Raw genomic sequence first — 21,672 nt, 5'->3', positions numbered from 1 at the left:
CCTATGGACCAGGAGGTCACAGTTCAATTCCCGGTCAGGGCACATGCCTGGGTTGCAGGCTCGATTGCCAGTGTGGGGCGTGCAGGAGGCAGCTGATCAATGATTCTCTCTCATCATTGATGTTTCTATCCCTCTCTCCCTCTCCCTTCCTCTCTCTGAAATCAATAAAAACATTTTTTAAAAAAAAAAAATGTGGCCTGAAATGTGTAAAAAATCCATAACTTTTCTTACCCAAAATACTCTACTACTTTAGACTTACATTTTTTCCAAATTTGAGAACCATTTTTTCAGCATTTATATGGTCCAGAAAATTCGGATGGTGCTTTCTTCTTCGATAATCCTCCTCAGTAAATGGAATCTCAGAATCTTCCTATGAGAGAAAACAGGGCCAAACTCGATGTGTTAGAGCCACGGGAAACCTGGTAGCTTGACTGTTCCTTTAAGCCCAAATAAAGTATTCTAAAAACTGCTTCTCATTCATTTATTTTTTTGTTAATCCTCACGTGAGGATATTTTTCCATTGATTTTTAGAGAGTGGACGAGAGGGGGAGAGACAGACAGAGAGAGAAACATCAATGTGAGAGAGGGAAAGCGATTGATTGGTTGCCTCTGCCCTGATTGGTTGCCCCTGCCCCGACCGGGCCTGGGATTGAGCCTGCAACCGAGGTACGTGCCCTTGACCGGAATCAAACCCTCGGCCCTTCAGTCTGAGGGCCAACGCTCTATCCACTCAGCCAAACCGGCTAGGGCTGAATTCTTTTCAATTTCTAGGTTATTTATTTCAGAGTGATTTCCCCCAGACCCATCAGATTTTTTATTTTTTATTTTTTTAAAATATATTTTATTGATTTTTTTACAGAGAGGAAGGGAGAGTGATGGAGAGTTAGAAATATAGATGAGAGAGAAACATTGATCAGCTGCCTCCTGCACACCCCCTACTGGGGATGTGCCCTCAACCAAGGTACATGCCCTTGACCGGAATCGAACCTGGGACCCTTCAGTCTGTAGGCTGATGCTCTATCCACGGAGCCAAACAGGTTAGGGCCAGACCCATCAGATTTAGAGGCCCCACTTGAAGTAGGATTTTAAAACATAGTGTTCAGTGCTGGGGGGTGGGGATGGCCGGGGAGAGGTCATTGGGGGGGAGTGTGGGTAAAGGAGACTTATGTAATACTTTAAACAATAAAGAATTAAAAAATAAAAGGAGATTCTCCCTCCTTTGTAAAAGAATAATAATAAATAAAATGTAGTGTTTGGTGAGAAGCCTTGCACGCACACCCAGTTGGTCTACGTTAAAGGACTGGTCCACAGTGTCTGCGTACAAGGCTCACGTGAAATTAATCCGAGGGGCAGAGGGAACAAGGCCCCGAGGTAGCACAGTTGTTGGCAGGTCTGAAAAATGGGAAGAAGGCCCCAAAGGATTGGAGCCAAGCTGGGAACTGGGAGGGGATGCGGTGGGGGGCAGCCGGGTTATCGGGGCTTGTGGGCCGCGTGGAGGACTTCAGATTCATTCTAAGGGCGTTGGAAGGCCATAAGGGCTTTTAGCAGGACTATCACGTGGTTTGAGTCCGGAACAAGGCCACTTAGGCTGTTCCTTGGAGACCGGTTGGAGGAGGTGATGGCAGGTACTGAAGTATGGTAGCAACCATACTTGGGTAAAAATTGCTGTTTAATATTTTAACCTTGCTGTTTTGGGTTCTGTACTCACTTAAAAGTTATTTTGATTTTCTGAACTTATGTATGATTGAAAACTCCATTGATGGTGGTTTGAATATTCCATTGATTGTGATCTCACTGGTCATCAAAGCACATTCCTCTGGGACCCAGGACAGATAGTGATCCTAAATTGTCTCAGTAGCTACAGATAACTGAGTTTCGGCTGACTCGGTGGTCCCGGAATCTGGACAGCACAATTATTCTAAATTGTCCAGGTGGTCCCAGATAATGCGTTTCTGTTGATTCAGTGATTCGTAGATACTTTAGATAACTAAGTTGCTCTTCTGTAAAAATGCTTTTTTGCGAAACAGGTTCCTCATTCCAGGCCCAACGATGTAATCGATACCTTTGTGATATTCTGCCAATATAAGCCAGATGTGGCAAGCTGTTCGGGGCTGCGAGGTCTGGAGCGCTTTTGCTCCCTCATATGCCGCCGGCTTTTAATAAATGACTCCATAATTCGACCTTTTTTTGAGGCGTCCTTTGTAAGATGGGGGTTACACTACAACAGTACCAGTTGCACGGCCCGAGAGCCGTGTGGTGTGAGGTCGGGAATCTTAGGAGATGAGGGAAATGTCCTGTAGCTGATTGTGTGGCTACACAGCTGTATGTGCTTGCATTAGACCTACACAATAAAGAGGGCCAATTTCACGGCGTGTAAATGACACCGCAATCATCGTGGACTTAAAATAATCGTGAGCCATGAAGGAAATGCAAATTAAAACCGCAGGGAGAGGATGGGGGGCGCCAGGATGCAGGCGCTAACACCAGTGCCAAGGCCCCGCCTCTTCTCCACCCTCAGCCCACCTAGTTTACGGGGCTGATCATCGCTCCAGAGGTGGGTATGTGATCCCAGGTGTGACCAATCGGAGCTCTGCATTCCCCTGGCCACAGGGACTGGTTCCAAGTCAGGCCTGTGACCTCAGACCTGGACCAACAGCGCACTGCAGCTCTGAGACGGGATCTGGACAAGGGGGAAGGGGACGCACTGCAGCTCTGAGACGGGATCTGGACAAGGGGGAAGGGGACGCACTGCAGCTCTGAGACGGGATCTGGCCAAAGGGGGAAGGGGACGCACTGCAGCTCTGAGACGGGATCTGTCCAAGGGGGAAGGGGACTGAACGAGGCACTAGGAGGTCAGCCTGGGAGCTGATCAGGACCCAAAGGAGGGGAGAAGCCCACTCGGAGGAGAACGGAAGCGATGGAAGACGGAGACAGACTACTTACAGGGTCCAGGGGCTTGGATCGCGCCCAGGTCATCACCGTGGAAACTAAAATAAACACCTTTCGCTTCTCAAAGTGGCTGACTTCCTCATTCAGTGCTGTGGGGCCAAAAAGCCAGCGTTACTCGGATCCACGCAGAACAACGTGTGCACTTGCCAAGCCGTGTGTACTGTTATCGGGACGGGAAGCTGCTCCTTTTCCTACCTTCACGCCAGAGTGGCGTCCCCTCCGAAGCTTGGCTGTGTGTCCCATCCCGGGCGTTGTCCCTCCAGCCCCCTGACCTCCTCTGCGCCCAGCTGAGAACCTGCACTCCCTCCCTCCCTGAGCCGGCAGATGTGTGCCTTCACCTGCTAGGAGGACCAGTGATGGAGACAGTCATGGTGGACGTGGATGGGCACGCATCATGGGCTTTATGGAACTCTCACCATATGAAATAGGTACCGCCCTGACCTCTGCTCTGCAGGGAAGGGAACGGAGGTCCCGTGGGCCCAGAACATGGGAGGAAGGGCGCCTGGCTGCAAGGCCTGTGTTCTCTCTCTCCAGGCGTCCTCAAACTACGGCCCGCGGGCCACATGCGGCCCGCCGAGGACATGTATCCAGCCCGCCGGGTGCCGCTGCCTGTCCTGCTTAGCAGCCGACGCGTCCCAGGCCCGCAGTGCGCATAGGAATTTGTTCATAGTTTGTTTTTGTTTTTAAATTTTTTTTAAATATATATTTTATTGATATTTTACAGAGAGGGAGGGAGAGGGATAGAGAGCTAGAAACATCGATGAGAGAGAAACATCGATCAGCTGCCTCCTGCACACCCCCCACTGGGGATGTGCCCGCAACCAAGGTACATGCCCTTGACCGGAATCGAACCCAGGACCCTTCAGTCCGCAGGCCGACGCTCTATCCAATGAGCCAAACCGGTTTCGGCCATAGTTTGTTTTTTTAAACAATAGTCCGGCCCTCCAACGGTCTGAGGGACAGTGAACTGGCCCCCTGTTTAAAAAGTTTGAGGACCCCTGTGTCGGCCCAGCTGTGAGGGGAAGGATCAGGAGGCCCCAGCAAGGTTGGGGATGGGGGGCTGTGGGCAGCCCAAAGCAGAAGGGAAGGCCCTCTTGGGAACTCACACAGAGCAGCCCAATGTAGCCTAAGCCCTTGTGGAAGGAAGTAATTTGGGGTGTGACCCCTTCCCACCCCCCTGGGTGGGGGAGAGCGCCATGCCCTGGGGCCTTGGGGAGGTTTGGGGGGTGCAGGATGGGGATTTAGGACACGGTGGGCGGAGGGGGAGCATTTGATTTCCAAAGGGTTTGCCACTCTCCAGGGGGGCTCCCTGCACATCTGAGCACCGACTCTCCTTGGATACCTTGCACGTGCCATTCCACTAAAATATCTTTGATGGCGTGTAAAATCCCAGAAAAAGAATCTAAAGTGAAGGCTGGTTAAATTGTCAGAGGACCTTAGTGACACAGTTAGTCACGGTGTAGTCTCACGAGCTGATTCCTTAAACAACAAGCAAAACAAGGAGCTGCCGATATCCTGAATCCACTAAATGGGTGGATTCCGACAGAATGAGAAAGTATCCCGGGATTAAACCTAAGAGCACCACATCCGCACGTTAATCCCACTCGGGTGTTAATTTCAGCTCCTGTCTTGATTCTATTAACAAAGACGGCCTCTTCCGTTGGCTCCCTCAGCCTCTCTCTCTGGTGGTTTCGTCTGGCCTACTTTGTGGATGCCGGCACCTCAGAGCTGCTCTAACTGGGCTGTCACCTGGATTTATCATCTTAATGGGTCAAAATGATCTGCTTGTTCGCTGTGGACAAGCGCATTTCACCCACACGCGCTAATGTTTTCTCTCATTTCTAACACTGTCTTCCTTTCTCCTCTGTCCTTTCCCTTCCTTTGATAGTATCTGAAAGGCAAGGCAGGATAATTCTTTTATATTAAAATGTTCACATCTCTCTATATAAAAGCCTAAGTGACCATTAGGATCGAACGACTGGAACAACCGGAACGCCCAGTGGACCAATCGCTGTGATGCACACTGACCACAATGGGGGCAGACGCTCAATGCAGGAGCTGCCCCCTGGTGGTCAGTGCACTCCCACAGCCAACCTCCCGCACCCGCGCCCCCCCACCAGCTCCCCTGGTCATCCCCGATTGGGGAGCCAGCCGGACAACCTCCCGCAGTCCCTCCCCCCGGACCCCGATTGGGGGGTGGGGGGACTGGCAGGCCAACTTCCCACAGCCCCTACCTGCCCCCCCCCCTCGCTGGCCAACCTCCTGTAGTCCCTCCTCCCTGCCAGTCGGTCCCCCAATAGGCCTCGATCACCGGCCAGGTCGAGGGACCCCACCCATGCACGAATTTGTGCACCTGGCCTCTAGTAATTTAAAAAAACATTAAGAAGAACATTATCCATTGCAAAACCAAAATGAAACAAATCTTAGAATGTGCCTCAGGTAAACCAACGAAGTCCCACCCCCACACCCACCCCCCCTTCTCCACAGCCCCACCTACCCCCTGCCCCCAGGTGAGCCTGAAGGCAGACCAAGGGCCTCTAACTATACTTCCTTGCAGACACAATCACTCTATATCTCAAAAATGAGGAAATACTGTCACCACCTTTCTACCCAACAGAGAGGTGATATTTTCTTATTTATATAAAGCTCCTTATCAGAATGAAGAAGGGATCCGTAAATCATATGCTGCACTTGAACACCCATGAAAGAAAATGCGGCGATCCAAGTTTAAGAACCAATTACATTCCCTTGAGGGGCACTGGTGGGGGAGCCCTATTGAGGGGTCAAAGGTTACCCGTCACAGCAGGAAGTCAGTGGTCGGTGTCTGAAATTCACAATCAAAGGACATCAGTGCAGGCATTTTTATGTCTTAAAAGGAACACGGCGGTTAAATGAGGTTCCTTTTAGGGAGTAGGGATGGGATGGGAAGAAAATGCAGGGAAATGCTGCTTTTTATGCTAAGCCCTCCTGCGCCTTTTAATTTCCCTCTTATTTTAAAAGATTATTTATTGATTTTAGAGAGAGAAAGGAAAGGAGAGAGAGAAACCTTGATTTGTCGCTCCACCCACATATGCACTCGTTGGCTGATCCTTGTAGGTGCCCTGACCCGGCTTGGAACCCGCACCCCCGGCATATCAGGGTGATGCTCCAACCGACTGAGCTACCAGGCCAGGACTGTGCTTTTTTTTTTTTTTTTTAAATATATTTTATTGATTTTTTACAGAGAGGAAGGAAGAGGGATAGAGAGTCAGAAACATCGATGAGAGAGAAACATCGATCAGCTGCCTCTTGCACACCTCCCACCGGGGATGTGCCCGCAACCAAGTTACATGCCCTTGACCGGAATCGAACCTGGGACCTTTCAGTCCGCAGGCTGATGCTCTATCCACTGAGCCAAACCGGTTTTGGCAGGACTGTGCTTTTTTAACTTTCAAACCACGTCCTGGTATAACTTCGGGGGGGAAAAAAATTAAAAAATTTAAGGAAACTGCAAGGATTCATTACATGGAAAAATCAATTTCCAAAGCCTGGCACAAAATAAGAATTCAACAAACATTATCTCTGATTGCCACTGTAGGCGGTGCCATTATTTCAGAAGGTGCCATTATCCATCATCTGTACGTATCTGCCGAGGGACAACATGCCCACAGCGGGCTTCCGAAGAGCTCTGTTCCTAGAAGATGGCGCAATGTTCACATTTTTGATTTGTATCTTATTGAATGAAATTTAGGCCCATAGTTACAAAGGGGAGGGAAATCAATCATTCTAAGCTCCCGAGGAATCCCATACTTTTTCATCATGATTTCCCCGAATAGGTAGACTCATTCCTGAGGCTCTTCTCCATTTCTTTCATTTAAGCCAACGTGTGGCTTTGCTGCCGATATTATCAGGGGTTGGCAAAAGTGCTGCCTGCTTTTAAAACAAAATGTTATTGCCCAACTGGCATGGCTCAGTGTTTGAGCATCGACCTATGAACTAGAACAGGGGTGGGCAAACTTTTTGACTCGAGGGCCACAATGGGTTCTTAAACTGGACCGGAGGGCCGGAACAAAAGCATGGATGGAGTGTTTGTGTGAACTAATATAAATTCAAAGTAAAGGAGCGGAGGGGAGAGCAAGAGAACCCTCCGCTCTTTCGGCTCCGCGGGCTGGAGAGAACAGCCGAATGGGACGGATCCGGCCCGCGGGCCGTAGTTTGCCCACGGCTGAACTAGAAGGTCCCCTTCGATTCCCAGTAGCAGTGCAGGGGGCAGGGGCATATGCCCCGGAGTGTGAGCTTGATCCCCAGTGGGGGGCGTGCAGGAGGAAGCTGATCAATGGTTCTCTCTCATCATTGATGTTTCTCTCTCTCTCTCCCTCTCCCTTCCTCTCTGAACTCAATAAAAACATTAAAAAATAAAATAAAACTTATTTGGAACCAGACCACTCATTGACATATCGTTTATACTATGTTCTGGCTGTGATGGCAGAGTAGTTGGCTCGAAAAAGCCAACAATGTTTACTACCTGGCCCTTCACAGAAAGCGTTTGCTGACCGCTGATCTAAACAGTCTAAAGCAAAGATAATGCGGTGCAAAAAGCATTGGAAAGTAAGGTGTTCTGTGTCTTTCTGGCTGTCCCAGTCTAGAACAATGATTTAGATAAGCTGATCTGCTTTCTCCTTTGCCCCTGACGTAATGAGGAGATCAATTACAAAGCACCAAATTGCTAAACAGCACCTCGTCCTTTTAGAGTGGAGGCCCCTAGAGTTCATCACTTTCCCAAAGCGTTTTAAGAGCTGCAAGCATTCGCCCTGACCGGTTTGGCTCAGTGGATAGAGCGTCGGCCTGTGGACTGAGAGGTCCTGGGTTCGATTCCGGTCAGGGGCATGTACCTTGGTTGCAGGCATATCCCCAGTAGGGGGTGTGCAGGAGGCAGCTGGTCGATGTTTCTCTCTCATCGATGTTTCTAACTCTCTATCCCTCTCCCTTCCTCTCTGTAAAAAATCAATAAAATGTATTTAAAAAAAAAAAGCTACAAGCATTCCCCGCAGCCCCCCCTACCTCTTGCCATCAGGGGACAGTTGCTGGCCTGAATCGAATGCTCCCAGTTAGAAATAATTCCTCTCCTCTCAATGTCACCTCCCGTGGTACCTTTCTGGTGAATGTGCGTGAATGTGCCGTTCTCTCTCCCTTGGTAACGTTTCTCGTGTGTCCCTCAGCTCTCTTTAGTGCCTGGTGGGTACAGTCTTTTTCTTACTTGTTTTGTATCTGCCCAATACAGGCAGCCGCACCTCCTCAAGCAGTGCCTGCAGAATGAATCCAGGTCACATTTTGGAAGTTAATGTTTCCTTTCTTTTAATGATTAAGAATACTCTGTTCTCTTGGATAGGGTATTTTGTTAATGTAATTAAACACGGAGGCCCATTAGACGGAGGTGGTTCCGATGCCTTCGCAGCCTACATCAGCAAACCCACAGTTAGGCCAGTAAACACCTCAAAGTTAAGAACCCCAGCCCTGGTTGCGTAGCTCAGTTGGTTAGAGTGTCGTCCCGATAGGCCAAGGTTGCAGGCTCAATCCCTGGTCTCGCTTCTTCTAACGGTCCTAATTTTTTTTTTTTTAAGAAGTTGTTTTTTTTTTTTAATATATATATTTTTTATTGATATTTTACAGAGAGGAAGGGAGAGGGATAGAGAGTTAGAAACATCGATGAGAGAGAAACATCGATCAGCTGCCTCCTGCACACCTCCCACTGGGGATGTGCCCGCAACCAAGGTACATGCCCCTGACCGGACCCGAACCCGGGACCCTTCAGTCCGCAGGCCGACGCTCTATCCACTGAGCCAAACTGGTTTCAGCTAACGGTCCTAATTTGATGAATCCTCTTAAGTGAATGACACCAAAGCGGTGTCCCCAGAGAGAAAAGGGCCCCCTCACTGACCGGACACTGCCCAGAGGGCCTCCTCCGCCTGCTTCGGGTTCTCAGTGATGTTGTAAATAATGACATCGCACTCCAGCAGGCGCATGAGAAGTTCTTCTCGGGAAATGTCCTGGGAAGAGAACCGGCAGTCATTTGTTCAAGAAGCTGACAAAGGAGCCCTGATATTTCGACGGAATGACACTTTCCCAGTGAGGTATCCAGCGCGGAAGAATCCCACAGAAAACATTTGCAGAAGAAGGATTCCTTTTCAGATGAAATGTTGGCTCTCTTCTGTGGGTGGTTTTCAAATAACAAAGGCGCTTACGGAAATAGCTGGGAACAGATGATTAAAAAGCTGCAGAATGATCTTAGGTATGCTGCTTACACCCCAATTCAGAAGGGAAGAATTAGCACACACTGGGGGAAACAACGGGGGGAGGCATTCAGAACTCACTCCAACTCTCTGCAAGATTATTTGAGCGACTGTAATATTGAGTCACTCAGAAGTGCTGAGGAGTGATGTATGGGGACGGTTTCAGCATCCTCGAGATGGGACCAATCTGTTCTCCTTCTAGATGTAAGGTATCTTATTACAGTTGACTGTTGGGAATATTTTAAAAATACAGAAACTTTTAATGGTTAGAAAAATAAAGTTCTTAGATTAGACAAAAGTAACTGGGGTGATCATCGTGTGTGTTTTTTTTAACATGTTTTTATTGATTTTTAGAAAGAGAGGAAGGGAGAAGGAGGATGAGGAGGAGGAGAAGAAGAAGAAGAAGGGGAGGAGGAGGAGGAGGAGGAAGAAGAAGCAGAAGAAGCAGAAGCAGAAGCAGAAGAAGAAGAGGAGGAGGAGGAGGAGGAGGAAGAAGAAGAAGAAGAAGAAGGAGAAGGAGAAGGAGAAGGAGAAGGAGAAGGAGAAGGAGAAGGAGAAGGAGGAGGAGAAGGAGAAGGAGAAGGAGGAGGAGGAGGAGGAGGAGAGTGAGGAGGAGGAGGAGGAGGAGGAGGAGGAGGAGGAGGAGAAGAAGAAGAAGAAGAAGAAGAAGAAGAAGAAGAAGAAGAAGAAGAAGAAGAAGAAGAAGAAAGAGAGAGAGAGAGAGAGAGAGAGACTGATGTGAGAAAGATCAGTTGCCTTCCATACACACTGGGGACCGAACCTGCATCCTGGGCATGTGTCTTGACCGGGAATCGAACCAGTTACCTTTCAGTGCAGAGGACGATGCTCAACCAACTGAGCCACACGGGCCAGGGTGATCATCATGTTGTAACTTGTTATTCCTCGCTGTGTGGCTGCCCACACATAGCGCATTTCCGAGCAGAGCAATACCCAGAGTGGGTATGAAGACAACCACAAGGACCATGCATTTCCAAACCAGCACTTGCATTTGCCACGTGGGGGCAACGGTGTTTCCCAACAAGACAGCAATATAATGGCACGTTATTCCAAAGGAGATTTCCCTTCACAGGTAGCGCCCACCATGGCCCAGGGTTGTGTTGGGGTCATGCAGGGCAGAGTACATTTTAAATACAGTCTATAGAGAGAATTTGAGGAGTCTGAAAATCCAAATGAGGCTCATACTTCCAAGAATATCTAATTTAACTTCTTATTTTTTTTAAATATATTTTTATTGATTTCAGAGAGGAAGGGAGAGGAAGAGAGAGATAGAAACCAATGATGAGAGAGGATCATGGATTGGCTGCCTCCTGCACGCGCCCCACTGGGGATTGAGCCCACAACCCAGGCATGTGCCTTTGGCTGGAATCGAACCCAGGACCCTTCAGTCCACAGGCTGATGCTCTATCCACTGAGCCAAATTGGCTAGGGCTCATTTAAATTCTTTAAAGTCTCAACAATGGTGGTTAATTTCCTTTAAAGGACAAAGACCAGTCCCCACCTTGCCCCTCACCTTCCCAGGCCCCACACATGTGCAGAAGGTGGGGAATGAGAAGCAGAGCAAGGACACGTTGTAAGGGGGGTTTCGGGGGTAGGTGACGCTTCCCTTTGTCTGCTCTCAGCAGACACCACCAGGACTTACGGAGTACGTCTCCAGGGCAAAGTCGGGCGAGGGTTTTCCGGATGTGGAAAGCGTGCCCACGATCTGGAACGTGCCCTCCTTCAGTTTGGAGGAGGAGGCATCGGGCATAGCTGACTTACTCTCATCATCCTCCTCTTCTTCTTCTGTCATTTCTTCAAGTGAAGCCCCGACCACACAGTTCGATAGAAACTGTAAGACAAAACAGCAAGAACCTACAACCAAGACTACTCTACCCAGCAAAGCTATCATTCAGAGTTGAAGGTCAGATAAAGAGCTTCACAGACAAGCAAAAGCTAAAGGAGTTCATCACCACCAAACCAGGATTACATGAAATGCTGAAGGGTGTTCTTTAAGAAGAGGAAGAAGAAGAAAAAGGTAAAGATAAAAATTATGAACAACAAAATGACATCAAATACATACCTACCAACAAGTGAATCTAAAAATCAAGTGAATAAAAAATCTGAAGAACAGAATGGACTGGTGAATATAATAGAATCAGGGACATAGAAAGGGAGTGGACTGACAATTCTCAGGGGGGAGGGGGTGTGAGGGGTGCGGGAAGAGACTGGACAAAAAGCTTACACCTATGGATGAAGACAGTGGCGGGGGGTAAGGGCATGGGGTGGGGTGGGGAATCAGGTGGAGGGGAGCTAGGGGGAAAAAAAGAGGAACACCTGTAATAATCTGAACAATAAAGATTTATTTAAAAAAAAAAAAAAAAGAAAGAAACTGTAAGACAAGAGCGATTTCCCCAATACTAAGAACGCCTTGGTGTAAGGACAGTCAATGAATGATGATTCTAAGAACCTGACTTTAGTTAGGGTTGCTAGAGGTGCCACACATGAAAATGAAATACATTTAAAAAATATTTTTATTGATTTCAGAGGAGAAGGGAGAGGAAGAGAGAAACAGAAATGTCAATGATGAGAGAGAATCATTGATCGGCTGCCTCCTACACATCCTCCCCCCTCCCCCCACTGAGGATTGAGCCCGGCAACCTGGGCATGTACCCTTGACTGGAATCGAACTCAGGACCCTTCAGTCCGCAGGCCAACACTCTATCCACCGAGCCAAACCAGCCAGGGCTGAAATACTAGTACATTCTTTAGAATGAGCATCACCATGTATGGCTAAAGAATAACTTCGCTTATTTGCATGTCTAGAAGCTCTTTCCTTTACTTTAAAAAATCCTATATAATAAAAGCATAATACGCAAATCAACCGAATGGCAGAACAACCGGTCGGTCGCTATGATGCGCACTGACCACCAGGGGGCAGACACTCAACACAGGAGCTGCCCCCCTGGTGGTCAGTGCACTCCCACAGGGGGAGCACTGCTCAGCCAGAAGCCGGGCTCATGGCTGGCGAGCGCAGTGGCGGTGGGAGCCTCTCCCGCCTCTGCTGCAGGTAGGTGGTAAGGAGCGAGGGGTCCTGGATTGTGAGAGCCCTGGACTGAGAGAGGGATGTCTGACTGCCAGCTTAGGCACAATTCCCAGGGGGATCGGGCCTAAGCTGGCAGGGGGACATCCCCCGAGGGGTCCCGGACTGCAAGAGGGTACAGACCAGGCTGAGGGATCCTCCCCCACCCCCAGTGCACGAATCTCGTGCACCGGACCTCCAGTATATATATATATATATTTTTTTTATATATTTTATTGATTTTAGAGAAAAAGGGAGAGGGAGAGAGAGATAGAAACATCAATGATGAGAGAGAATCATTGATTGGCTGCCTCCTGCACGCCTCACACTGGGGATCGAGCCCGCAACTTGGGCGTGTGCCCTGACCGGGAATTGAACCCTGACCTCCTGGCTCATAGGTCAATGCTCCACCACTGATGTAGACTAGCTGGGCCTTTCCTTGACTTTGTAACCCCAACTGAAATTCCTTCCTTCTACTCATGCAATTACTTCCCTTCCTTTTCTCATAAAATCCCTTTGCCTTCACCCCTCCTAATCAGAACACTACCTGGGCTTCTCCCTGAATCTGTGACTCCTGAACAGCTACTCTCTTTGGGTCTCACATAGACGCTTGTTGCCTTTTACTTCAGCTTTTCGGTTTCAGGTTAATAGTACAGACAACAGCAATTACTTGGCATTGGAGCAAGAGAGGTCCTGGTTAGTTAAGGAAAAGCCAGAAAATTCTGTTATTGATAAGCTTTTGAAAAGATACCTCTGCAAACTAAAAGTTTTATTCTGCAGATACACTGTTCAAAAATAATCAGCGATCAAAACGAGATAAAGTAAAAAGTTACATTCTCTCCCCCTTCTCGTCTCCATCACGTCGCCTCCCTTTTTAAAGACTCCAGTGGCCTCCATGGGATGAGAATATAAACCGAGCGCCTCACCCGCACCATCTGGGCCTTCGTGCTTGGCTCTCCTTCGTTGATTTACGCAACAAATATCGGTGGGGTGCTGAGACTGTGTGAGGCACTGTTTAGTTGCTGAGCAGGGCCACATTTCATGGCCCTTTCCTCCATAAAAAAACATCAAGCCCTAGCCAGTTTGGCTCAGTGGATAGAGCGTCGGCCTGCGGACTGAAGAGTCCCAGGTTCGATTCCGGCCAAGGGCACATGCCTGGGTTGCGGACTCGGTCCCCAGTAGGGAGCGTGCAGGAGGCAGCGGATCAATGATTCTCTCTCCTCATTGATGTTTCTATCTCTCTCTCTCTCTCTCTCTTCCTTCCTCTCTGAAATCAATAAAAAAATACTATATTAAAAAAAGAAAAAAAAAGAAAAAGAGCCCTGACCGGTTTGGCTCAGTGGATAGAGCGTCAGCCTGCGGACTAAAGGGTCCTGGGTTCGATTCCGGTCAAGGGCATGTACCTTGGTTGCGGGCACATCCCCAGTAGTGGGTGTGCAGGAGACAGCTGATCGATGTTTCTCTCTCATCGATGTTTCTAACTCTCTATCCCTCTCCCTTCTTTGTAAAAAATCAATAAAATATATTAAAAAAAAAAAAAAGAGCTCAGGCTGTGGATTCAGAAAAGACCTGGGGTTGAATTTTAACTCTGCTACTTCTGAGCTGAAGGACTTTGAAACAAACAAACAAATAAACAAACAAACAAAAAAACATGAAAAATTAGACTTTACATGTGTGTTGCTATAAAGACAAACAGAATCTTTGACCCTCAAATTTCAGTTGCTTCCTTCTGATTTTCAAAGAAATGGAAACATTTTTGTGGGCCCCGAAGTCTCGTGGGCCCTGGGCACTGTCAGCTGCACCAAGGAATCAACGCTGGAGCTGCTGCGGGCCACTGCCCACCCCGGGCCTCTCTGTCCTCTGAGAAGGCCAACCTGACGCCCACCTCAGGGCCTTGGCCCCGGTCATGACCTCTGAGAACTAGTTCCTGGGGGCTTGCTCCTCACCCCGGGCCCGATTCAAGGGCCCCTTCGTGCAACTCTGTGTGAAGCTGCTGCTCTCGCCCACCGCTCAACGTGTGAGGTCCTCTGGCCTGCAGAGTGTTTATCATGCATTGAAATACTTGGTTTATTCTAAATATTAGTGATCATCTGTCTTCTTGGAGACGCAGGGCCCATGAGGGCAACAACCTTTTTTTGGTCTTATTCATTGTGAGGTCTCTGTTGCCTGCCATTGTGTAGGTGAGCGTGAGTGACTCCCCTCCGAAGCGGTGATACCAGTTAAGTTGCTTGTGTATCCTTTGAGACATTTTCTGTGTATGGAATATCTATCAATCTATCAATCAATCTATCTTTTCTATATCTTTATCTATTTTTAGGAAAGACACACAAAAGTACATACTACATCTGTCTTTTTAATCCTTCTTTTCTTAAAAAAAAAAATTGGGTTAGCCCTAGCTGATTCGGCTCAGTGGATAGAGCGACGGCCTGCAGACTGAAGGGTCCCAGGTTCGACTCCAGCCAAGGGCACATGCCTGGGTTGTGGCTCGATCCCCAGTAGGGGGCGTGCAGGAGGCAGCCGATCAATGATTCCCTCTCATCATTGTTGTTTCTATCTCTCTTTCCTTCTCCCTTCCTCTCTGAAAGCAATAAAAAAAAGATATATATTTTAAAATATTTGGTTATTGTGTTTCTTTTTAGTTTTGTTTGTCCTTGTTCCTTCTTTCCCCCCTTTTCTGGTCATGTGATTTCAGTCTCTTCTAGGAAATATCTATTATATAAATACATATAATATCACATATATTGTATATCATAGGTAATGATGTGCTGTATAAGAGATACTATTTCTTGCCCTAACCGGTTTGGCTCAGTGGATAGAGCGTCGGCCTGCGGACTGAAGGGTCCCAGGTTCGATCCTGGTCAAGGGCATGTATTTTGGTTGCGGGCACATCCCCAGTGGGGAGTGTGCAGGAGGCAGCTGAATCGATGTTTCTCTCTCATCGATGTTTCTAACTCTCTATCCCTCTCCCTTCCTCTTGCAAAAAATCAATAAAATATATTTTTAAAAAAGAGATACTATTTTTACATATAAATTAAATACCTAAGTCTATATATTTTTGACTGATCAACTTTAGATGATGTACCGGGTTGGCCAGTGTCCCCTCCCCCACAAATTCCTGTCCACCAGATCGGGTGAATCTGACCGTAGTCGGAAATAGGGTCTTTGCAGATGTAATCAGGTTAAATGAACTTATGCCAGGTTAGGGTGGGCTCTAACCCAGTGACTGGTGTCCTAATCAGAAGAGAACTTTGGGCACAGAGACACTAAGCGGGGAAGACAGTGTAAAGATGGAGGCAGAGTTCAGAGTGACCATCCTATAAGCCAACGGATGGCCAGGACCGGGGCAGTCCCAGGAGCTGAGAGAGAAGCCTGGGACAGACCCTCCCCCGGCCCCCAGGAGGAGCCAACCCCGCTGACGCTGAGTTTCCACTTCTGGACTTCCGAACTGGGACAGAAGAAGTTCCATGGTTTTAGCCACCCGGTTTGTGATCATTTGCTACCAGTCTTAGGAAATCACCAAGCCCTCCTCAGGGAAATGACACAGTCATGGCTTTCTTTGTATGGCTGAGCACTTCTGAATTCTTTCTGAATGTCTTCGTTTTCCAGCGGTGAACGATGGAAAAGGGTGAAAAAGCTTAGAGGGACTCCGGACCCCAAACAGCGCCTAGCACACAACCGACGCTCAAACCGTAGGTTGAAGGATGGCTGAATGGAAAATACTTGGCGGGTGATATAACCATTGGACGAATTTTTTAAATTACAGTTTACATTCAGTATTAGTTTGTATTCGCTTCATGTGCACAGCATAGGGGTTAGACAAAATATATACTTTGCAAAGTGTTCCCCTGACATTTCCTGTACCCACCTGGCACCATCCATAGTATTGCAATATTTTTTTTTAAATGTGTTTTATTATTTTTTTAAAAAATATATATTTTATTGATATTTTACAGAGAGGAAGGGAGAGGGATAGAGAGTTAGAAATATCGATGAGAGAGACACATCGATCAGCTGCCTCCTGCACACCTCCTACTGGGGATGTGCACGCAACCAAGGTACATGCCCTTGACCAGAATCGAACCTGGGACCTTTCAGTCCGCAGGCTGACGCTCTATCCACTGAGCCAAACTGGTTTCGGCTGCAATATTTTTTTTTTACTGTAATCCCTATGCTGTGTACTTCATGCCCCCGTCTTCGTGACTCATTGGATTTATATATATATATTTTTAAATGTATTTTATTGATTTTTTACAGAGAGGAAGGAAGGGTGATAGGTAGTCAGAAACATCGATGAGAGAGAAATATCAATCAGCTGCCTCCTGCACACCCCCTACTGGGGATGTGCCTGCAACCAAGTTACATGCCCTTGACCGGAATTGAACCTGGGACCTTTCAGTCCGCAGGCCGACGCTCTATCCACTGAGCCAAACCGGTTTTGGCTGGATTTATATTCTTATCAGCTGCTAGCTTCAGGTGCGGTGGTGGAGTGGAAACAGAACCCAGTTAAGGGGTCAAAGACCTGGGTTCTATTTCCAGGTTCTGCCTCCAACTCACTGTGTGATCTTGGGCAGGTCCCTTCCTTCTGCTGAGCCTCAGTTTCCCCTCATTAACTGGGGAGGACCCAGGGCTGGACCCGCCATCTCGGGGGGTGGGGATGGGGAAGAGGACTTCCAGGTATGGTGGCGGTCTAGCCTGGATTCGGTCTGGGGTCCTGGGGGTACTGGCTGTGCCCAGGAAGAGGGACCCTCTGTTAGGAGGGGCCCGGACAGCAAGCCCGTGGCACAGGACCTCTCAGGGTTCGGGACCGGGGCCCGTGGGATGGAGTTGGGGCCAGGGTCCCGCCGCCGCTCACCTTCCCAATGTTCCCGCTGCTGTAGGAGTCCAGCAGGTTTATAAACACCCTCTGGACCCGGATAACCTTCTCTGTCCGGCCCATTTCCTCTTCTTCAGCCATGGCGGGAGCCGCTCTGGTAGCGAAGGGGAAAGCGTCCCTTTGGTTGCCAAGGCGGCGAGGTCAAGGCCTCCGGACCGCTGGGCCCCAGCCGCTCTCCGGGGGCGGGGCCTATGGCGCTGGGCGGGGCGTCCATGGGTGGGCGGGGCCACTGGGTCCACGCGCTCGCTGGGCTCTGCCCCGCCTCGGGAGCCAGCTCTCCGCGCTGTGCCTGCAGCCCGGGTCCCCCTCAGCCCTGCTTCACCCCGTGTGCCCTGGGGCAGGACGCCACCTCTGTTCCTTTTCTTCTCTTTCTTTCCGACACACGCCCCAGTGTCCACTTGGCAGGGAGGACGAGGAGGACGAAAATTAACCTGATGGGAAGGTTAAGGCACCGCCTAGGCCAGGGGTGGGCAAACTTTTTGCCTCGAGGGCCACAATGGGTTCTTAAACTGGACCGGAGGGCCAGAACAAAAGCATGGATGGAGTGTTTGTGTGAACTAATATAAATTCAAAGTAAACATCATTACATAAAAGGGTACGGTCTTTTTTTTTATTTCAATAGTTTTATTCATTTCAAACATTTTAACAAGAAGAATGTAAACACTAATTATTATAATTTGAAACTTCAAAAAATGGAGGAATCATAGCACAATAACATACCTTATATTGAAGATGGCAAAGGCAAAATAAAATTGCCTAACAAAGGAAAGGTACAAAAGCCTTTCAAATTAAACTTAAATATAATAAAATAATTTAAAACTAAAACAAATAGAAAAGAACAAAATGTATAAACAGTAAATTAAACATTTTCTTTAGTGCAACTTCCAAATTATGCCCGGGACGTAGATGTAGATGGCAATGTAGACTGGGTTGAAAGGTTTTTGGTCTTTAAAACATCAACTTCAGTGGGAACAGTGTTGTTGGTCTCCTTTTTAGCTAATGCTCTGACACTGTGCTCTCCAGGGGCGTGTCTCCCTACATCACCACGATAACGTGTCTCCGCATTCCCAGGGTGATGTGGGGGGACGCGTCCGCGGGCATTACAAGGAGCCTCTGGAAGATGGAGAGGTTGTTCCTTCTACTGAATGAGCGGATATAAATCTACCCACTCAGAAGAAGGAGCTGCAGCCGTGTTTCCCGACGTTGCCATGTTAACACTGCTGCTGGTGAAGGAGCGGAGGGGAGAGCAAGAGAACCCTCCGCTCTTTCGGCTCTGCGGGCCGGATAGAACAGCCGAACGGGCCGGATCCGGCCCTAGGGCCGTAGTTTGCCCACAGCTGGCCTAGGCCTTCCCTGAAATGTTGGAGTTAATATAAAATGGTCTGACCAGGAGGAATTGGCATAATCCTCAACTGTAACGAAGAGCGTTGCCCTTGAGTTTCAGGTTCTGGACACGCGAACGACAGCATGGGTGCCCCCCCCCCCACCCTGCTTGGTCCGTGGGGCTCCGCTGGCCTAGTGGTCACTTCCTAACAGCTCGGAAAGAGGGTGGGGTGGAGGCAGCCGGAGGCCAAGGACTGGGGACCCAATCGCCCACATTCACTAAGGGCTGGAATTTAGGTTTTGATCTTTCCAAATAAGAATGCACATGCAGTTGCCGACATCAACTGACAAGTGAAGAGATGACATTCCACTTAGGACTACTACATCTTGCCATCTGTTATCTTGGAATAGCCTGATTCTATTGGAATATTTTTGTGCTTTAAATATTGACTTGCTAAATGCACTAGTAAATACTTAACACACGCAGCAATTTTTATTTTTTTAAAAAAAATACTGCTTGCCTCAAAAAATGCAGGTGGCCGGGGAGCGCCAGAAAACTGGGAGGCTCTGGGCTGTCAGGCACTCATATTTGGCTGAGTTACAGCTCTGCAGCCTTTCGCTGGAGCCTGGGACCCATCTCTTAGCCTTTCCCAAACTGTGAAATTGGCTGTAAAACAGGGGTGAAACCACCAGCCTATAGGACTGTTAGGATTAAATAAGACATGCATGAAAGCATTTTCTGAAACCGTCTCCAAAGGTGCAATGGCTTTTGTTCTGTAAGCCTAAGGCTCACTGCTCCAAATGGGAGCTTTTCATTCCTTTTTTTGGGTCCTTACCTACGTTTCTTGTTTATATGTTTCATTCAAGCTTCTGTTTTGATAAAATAATGAACACTTTGACATTTTGCACTCAATTTTGGAAAAGATTACTCATAGTAACATTCTTTCTAAAGGATTATCATAAAATGCTGTCAACTTAAATATAAAAATATTCATGCACGACCAGTGCAAAACTCGATGGAATATTTTCCACCGTCCTTTCAAATGGCTTGTTAGATCAAATATTCTAGAACTCCCTAGATGCCTCATTTCCAGATTTTTGGTTTGTCCCTACTGCTATGAAATTTAACAGGTAAGTACTTGGAAAGTTATCTACTGGTCATGCTACTCTAACATATCTCACCTTCGTTTCCTTCTCATAGTTCACACTACTGATAATGCGTCAGTGTGTTAGTGCCAGAGTTCTGAGGGGATTGCTTCCAGAGAATTTTACATGCGGTAGGTTGGGAGGTTCTATTAATTGTTATACTAGTGGTTGGCAAACTGCGGCTCGCGAGCCACGGTTTGCCTCTCTGTTGACTAATGAGTTTGCCCACCACTGGTAGGGGCTTAATCACAAGGAACAACAGCAGCCTGTAATTATTGGAATCGAGAGTCTAAGTCGGTGGTCAGCAAATCCATTAATCAACAGAGCCGCAGTTTGCCGACCACGGTGTTATACCAATGAACACATCTTTTATTGTTATTCTTTCTCTCTTTTAAAATCAGCTCTCGTATAACCAGAGTTCAGAGCTGCTTTTATTAACGCACACTGTGGGCTATGCTGTGGAGTCAGAAGACACATGTTCTGCCCAATTCTACTGCTCACAGGTGGGCTGCGCATGTCCCTCCATCTAAGTCTCAGCTCTGTTATCACCCAGGGGTGGAAGGCAGAGTTCCGAAGTTAACATGTCATGTAGACTCTCAGTGTTATCCTAACCTAGGGGTGGGCAAACTTTTTGACTCGAGGGCCACAATGGGTTCTTAAACTGGACCGGAGGGCCGGAACAAAAGCATGGATGGAGTGTTTGTGTGAACTAATATAAATTCAAAGTAAAGGAGCGGAGGGGAGAGCAAGAGAACCCTCCGCTCTTTCGGCTCCGCGGGCCAGATAGAACAGCCGAACGGGCCGGATCCGGCCCGTGGGCCGTAGTTTGCCCATGGCTGTCCTAACCTGTTCTCCCTTGACAATCAACACATTTTGTTTTTGAACACTGGAGAGAGAACGGTGAAGCGTGCGATGGAAGAGCTATGACCATGATCCCACACACACTGGTTGGATTCGCTCTGTTGGAAGTGTAACAATTGATTCTGGACCCAGGGGAAAGAAAGATGGGAACGGGGTCACCACAGGGAATGAGGATCCTGGGAGGGCACACAACTGAACACAGGTTGGTGCTTTTCCTAGAAAGGTTCTTCAGCTAGCTTGAACCCCAAATCTATCGCTTCCCCCTTCAATCCACACTAATAAAGAGAAAGATGCAAATTGACCGTACCTTCGTGACGCCCACCAGCCAATCAGAAGTGAATATGCAAATTAACCAACGATGGAAGGTTAATTTGCATACACAGGCGCTGAGTGGCTGGGGGCGGGACGCAGGCATTCCGCACCGCCCCAGCCGCTCTGGGCCTCTGGGCAGCGTGGGAAGGTGGAAAGGCGGCTCCAGCTGGAGTGAAGGTGGTGCCGGCAGCCAGGGGAAGGAAGGCCCATTCTTGCATGAATCTTTGTGCATCAGGCCTCTAGTTAGTATATATAACAAATGTAGAAAATGTGAAAAAGTATAGAGAAAATGAAAACTACCTATGTTACCACCTGCTGAGGACTTTGAACATGTAGAATATTTTATTTCATTTTCCTGTTCACATAGATGAGTGTTTTCCAAAATAAGTTAGTTTCATTTTAAAAAAGTATATTTTTATTGATTTCAGAGAAGAAGGGAGAGGAGAGATAGAAATATCAATGATGAGAATCATTGATTGGCTGCCTCCTGCACGCTCCACACTGGGGATCAAGTCTGCAGCCTGGGCATGTGCCCTTGACCAGAATCGAACCTGGGGCCCTTTGGTCTGCAGGCCGATGCTCTATCCACTGAGCCAAACTGGCTAGGGCTAGTTTCATTTTTTTTTCACGTAGTTTAATTTTCCCCATTGTCATCCTCCCCCCACCCTACCCCGCCTGATGATTTTTAATGGCTGTACATTTTCCCATCAATGTGGCATAACTTAATCACTTTTAGAGCCATTCCAATGGTTCATTAGAGAAAATGAACACCCTTGCAGTATATGTCCTCGGAATCGCTCACCATGCTAACTGGCTAGGATAGCACCAGAACAGAAGTTATAAACTTTGTAAAGGCTCTA

General features: G+C 48.0%; 1 protein-coding gene across 1 annotated transcript in view; it reads right to left on the bottom strand.

Annotated features, from left to right (window-relative positions):
* Window positions 1-17,271, bottom strand: part of AK7 (adenylate kinase 7) — a 50,738-nt gene extending 33,467 nt beyond the window's left edge. The window contains exons 1-5 of the mRNA XM_080672418.1: window positions 17,150-17,271; window positions 10,879-11,067; window positions 8,867-8,975; window positions 2,944-3,038; window positions 260-370 (exon numbers count right to left, since the gene is read on the bottom strand). Coding sequence (XP_080528544.1) covers window positions 260-370; window positions 2,944-3,038; window positions 8,867-8,975; window positions 10,879-11,067; window positions 17,150-17,251 — 606 coding nt within the window. The 5' untranslated portion in view covers window positions 17,252-17,271. The remainder of the gene's footprint in view (window positions 1-259; window positions 371-2,943; window positions 3,039-8,866; window positions 8,976-10,878; window positions 11,068-17,149) is intronic.
* Between the last annotated feature and the right edge of the window lie 4,401 nt (window positions 17,272-21,672).

The sequence above is a fragment of the Plecotus auritus genome (assembly GCF_963455305.1).
Source record: "Plecotus auritus genome assembly, chromosome: 1".
Taxonomy (NCBI): domain Eukaryota; kingdom Metazoa; phylum Chordata; class Mammalia; order Chiroptera; family Vespertilionidae; genus Plecotus; species Plecotus auritus.
This window is presented reverse-complemented; position numbering and strand designations above follow the sequence as displayed.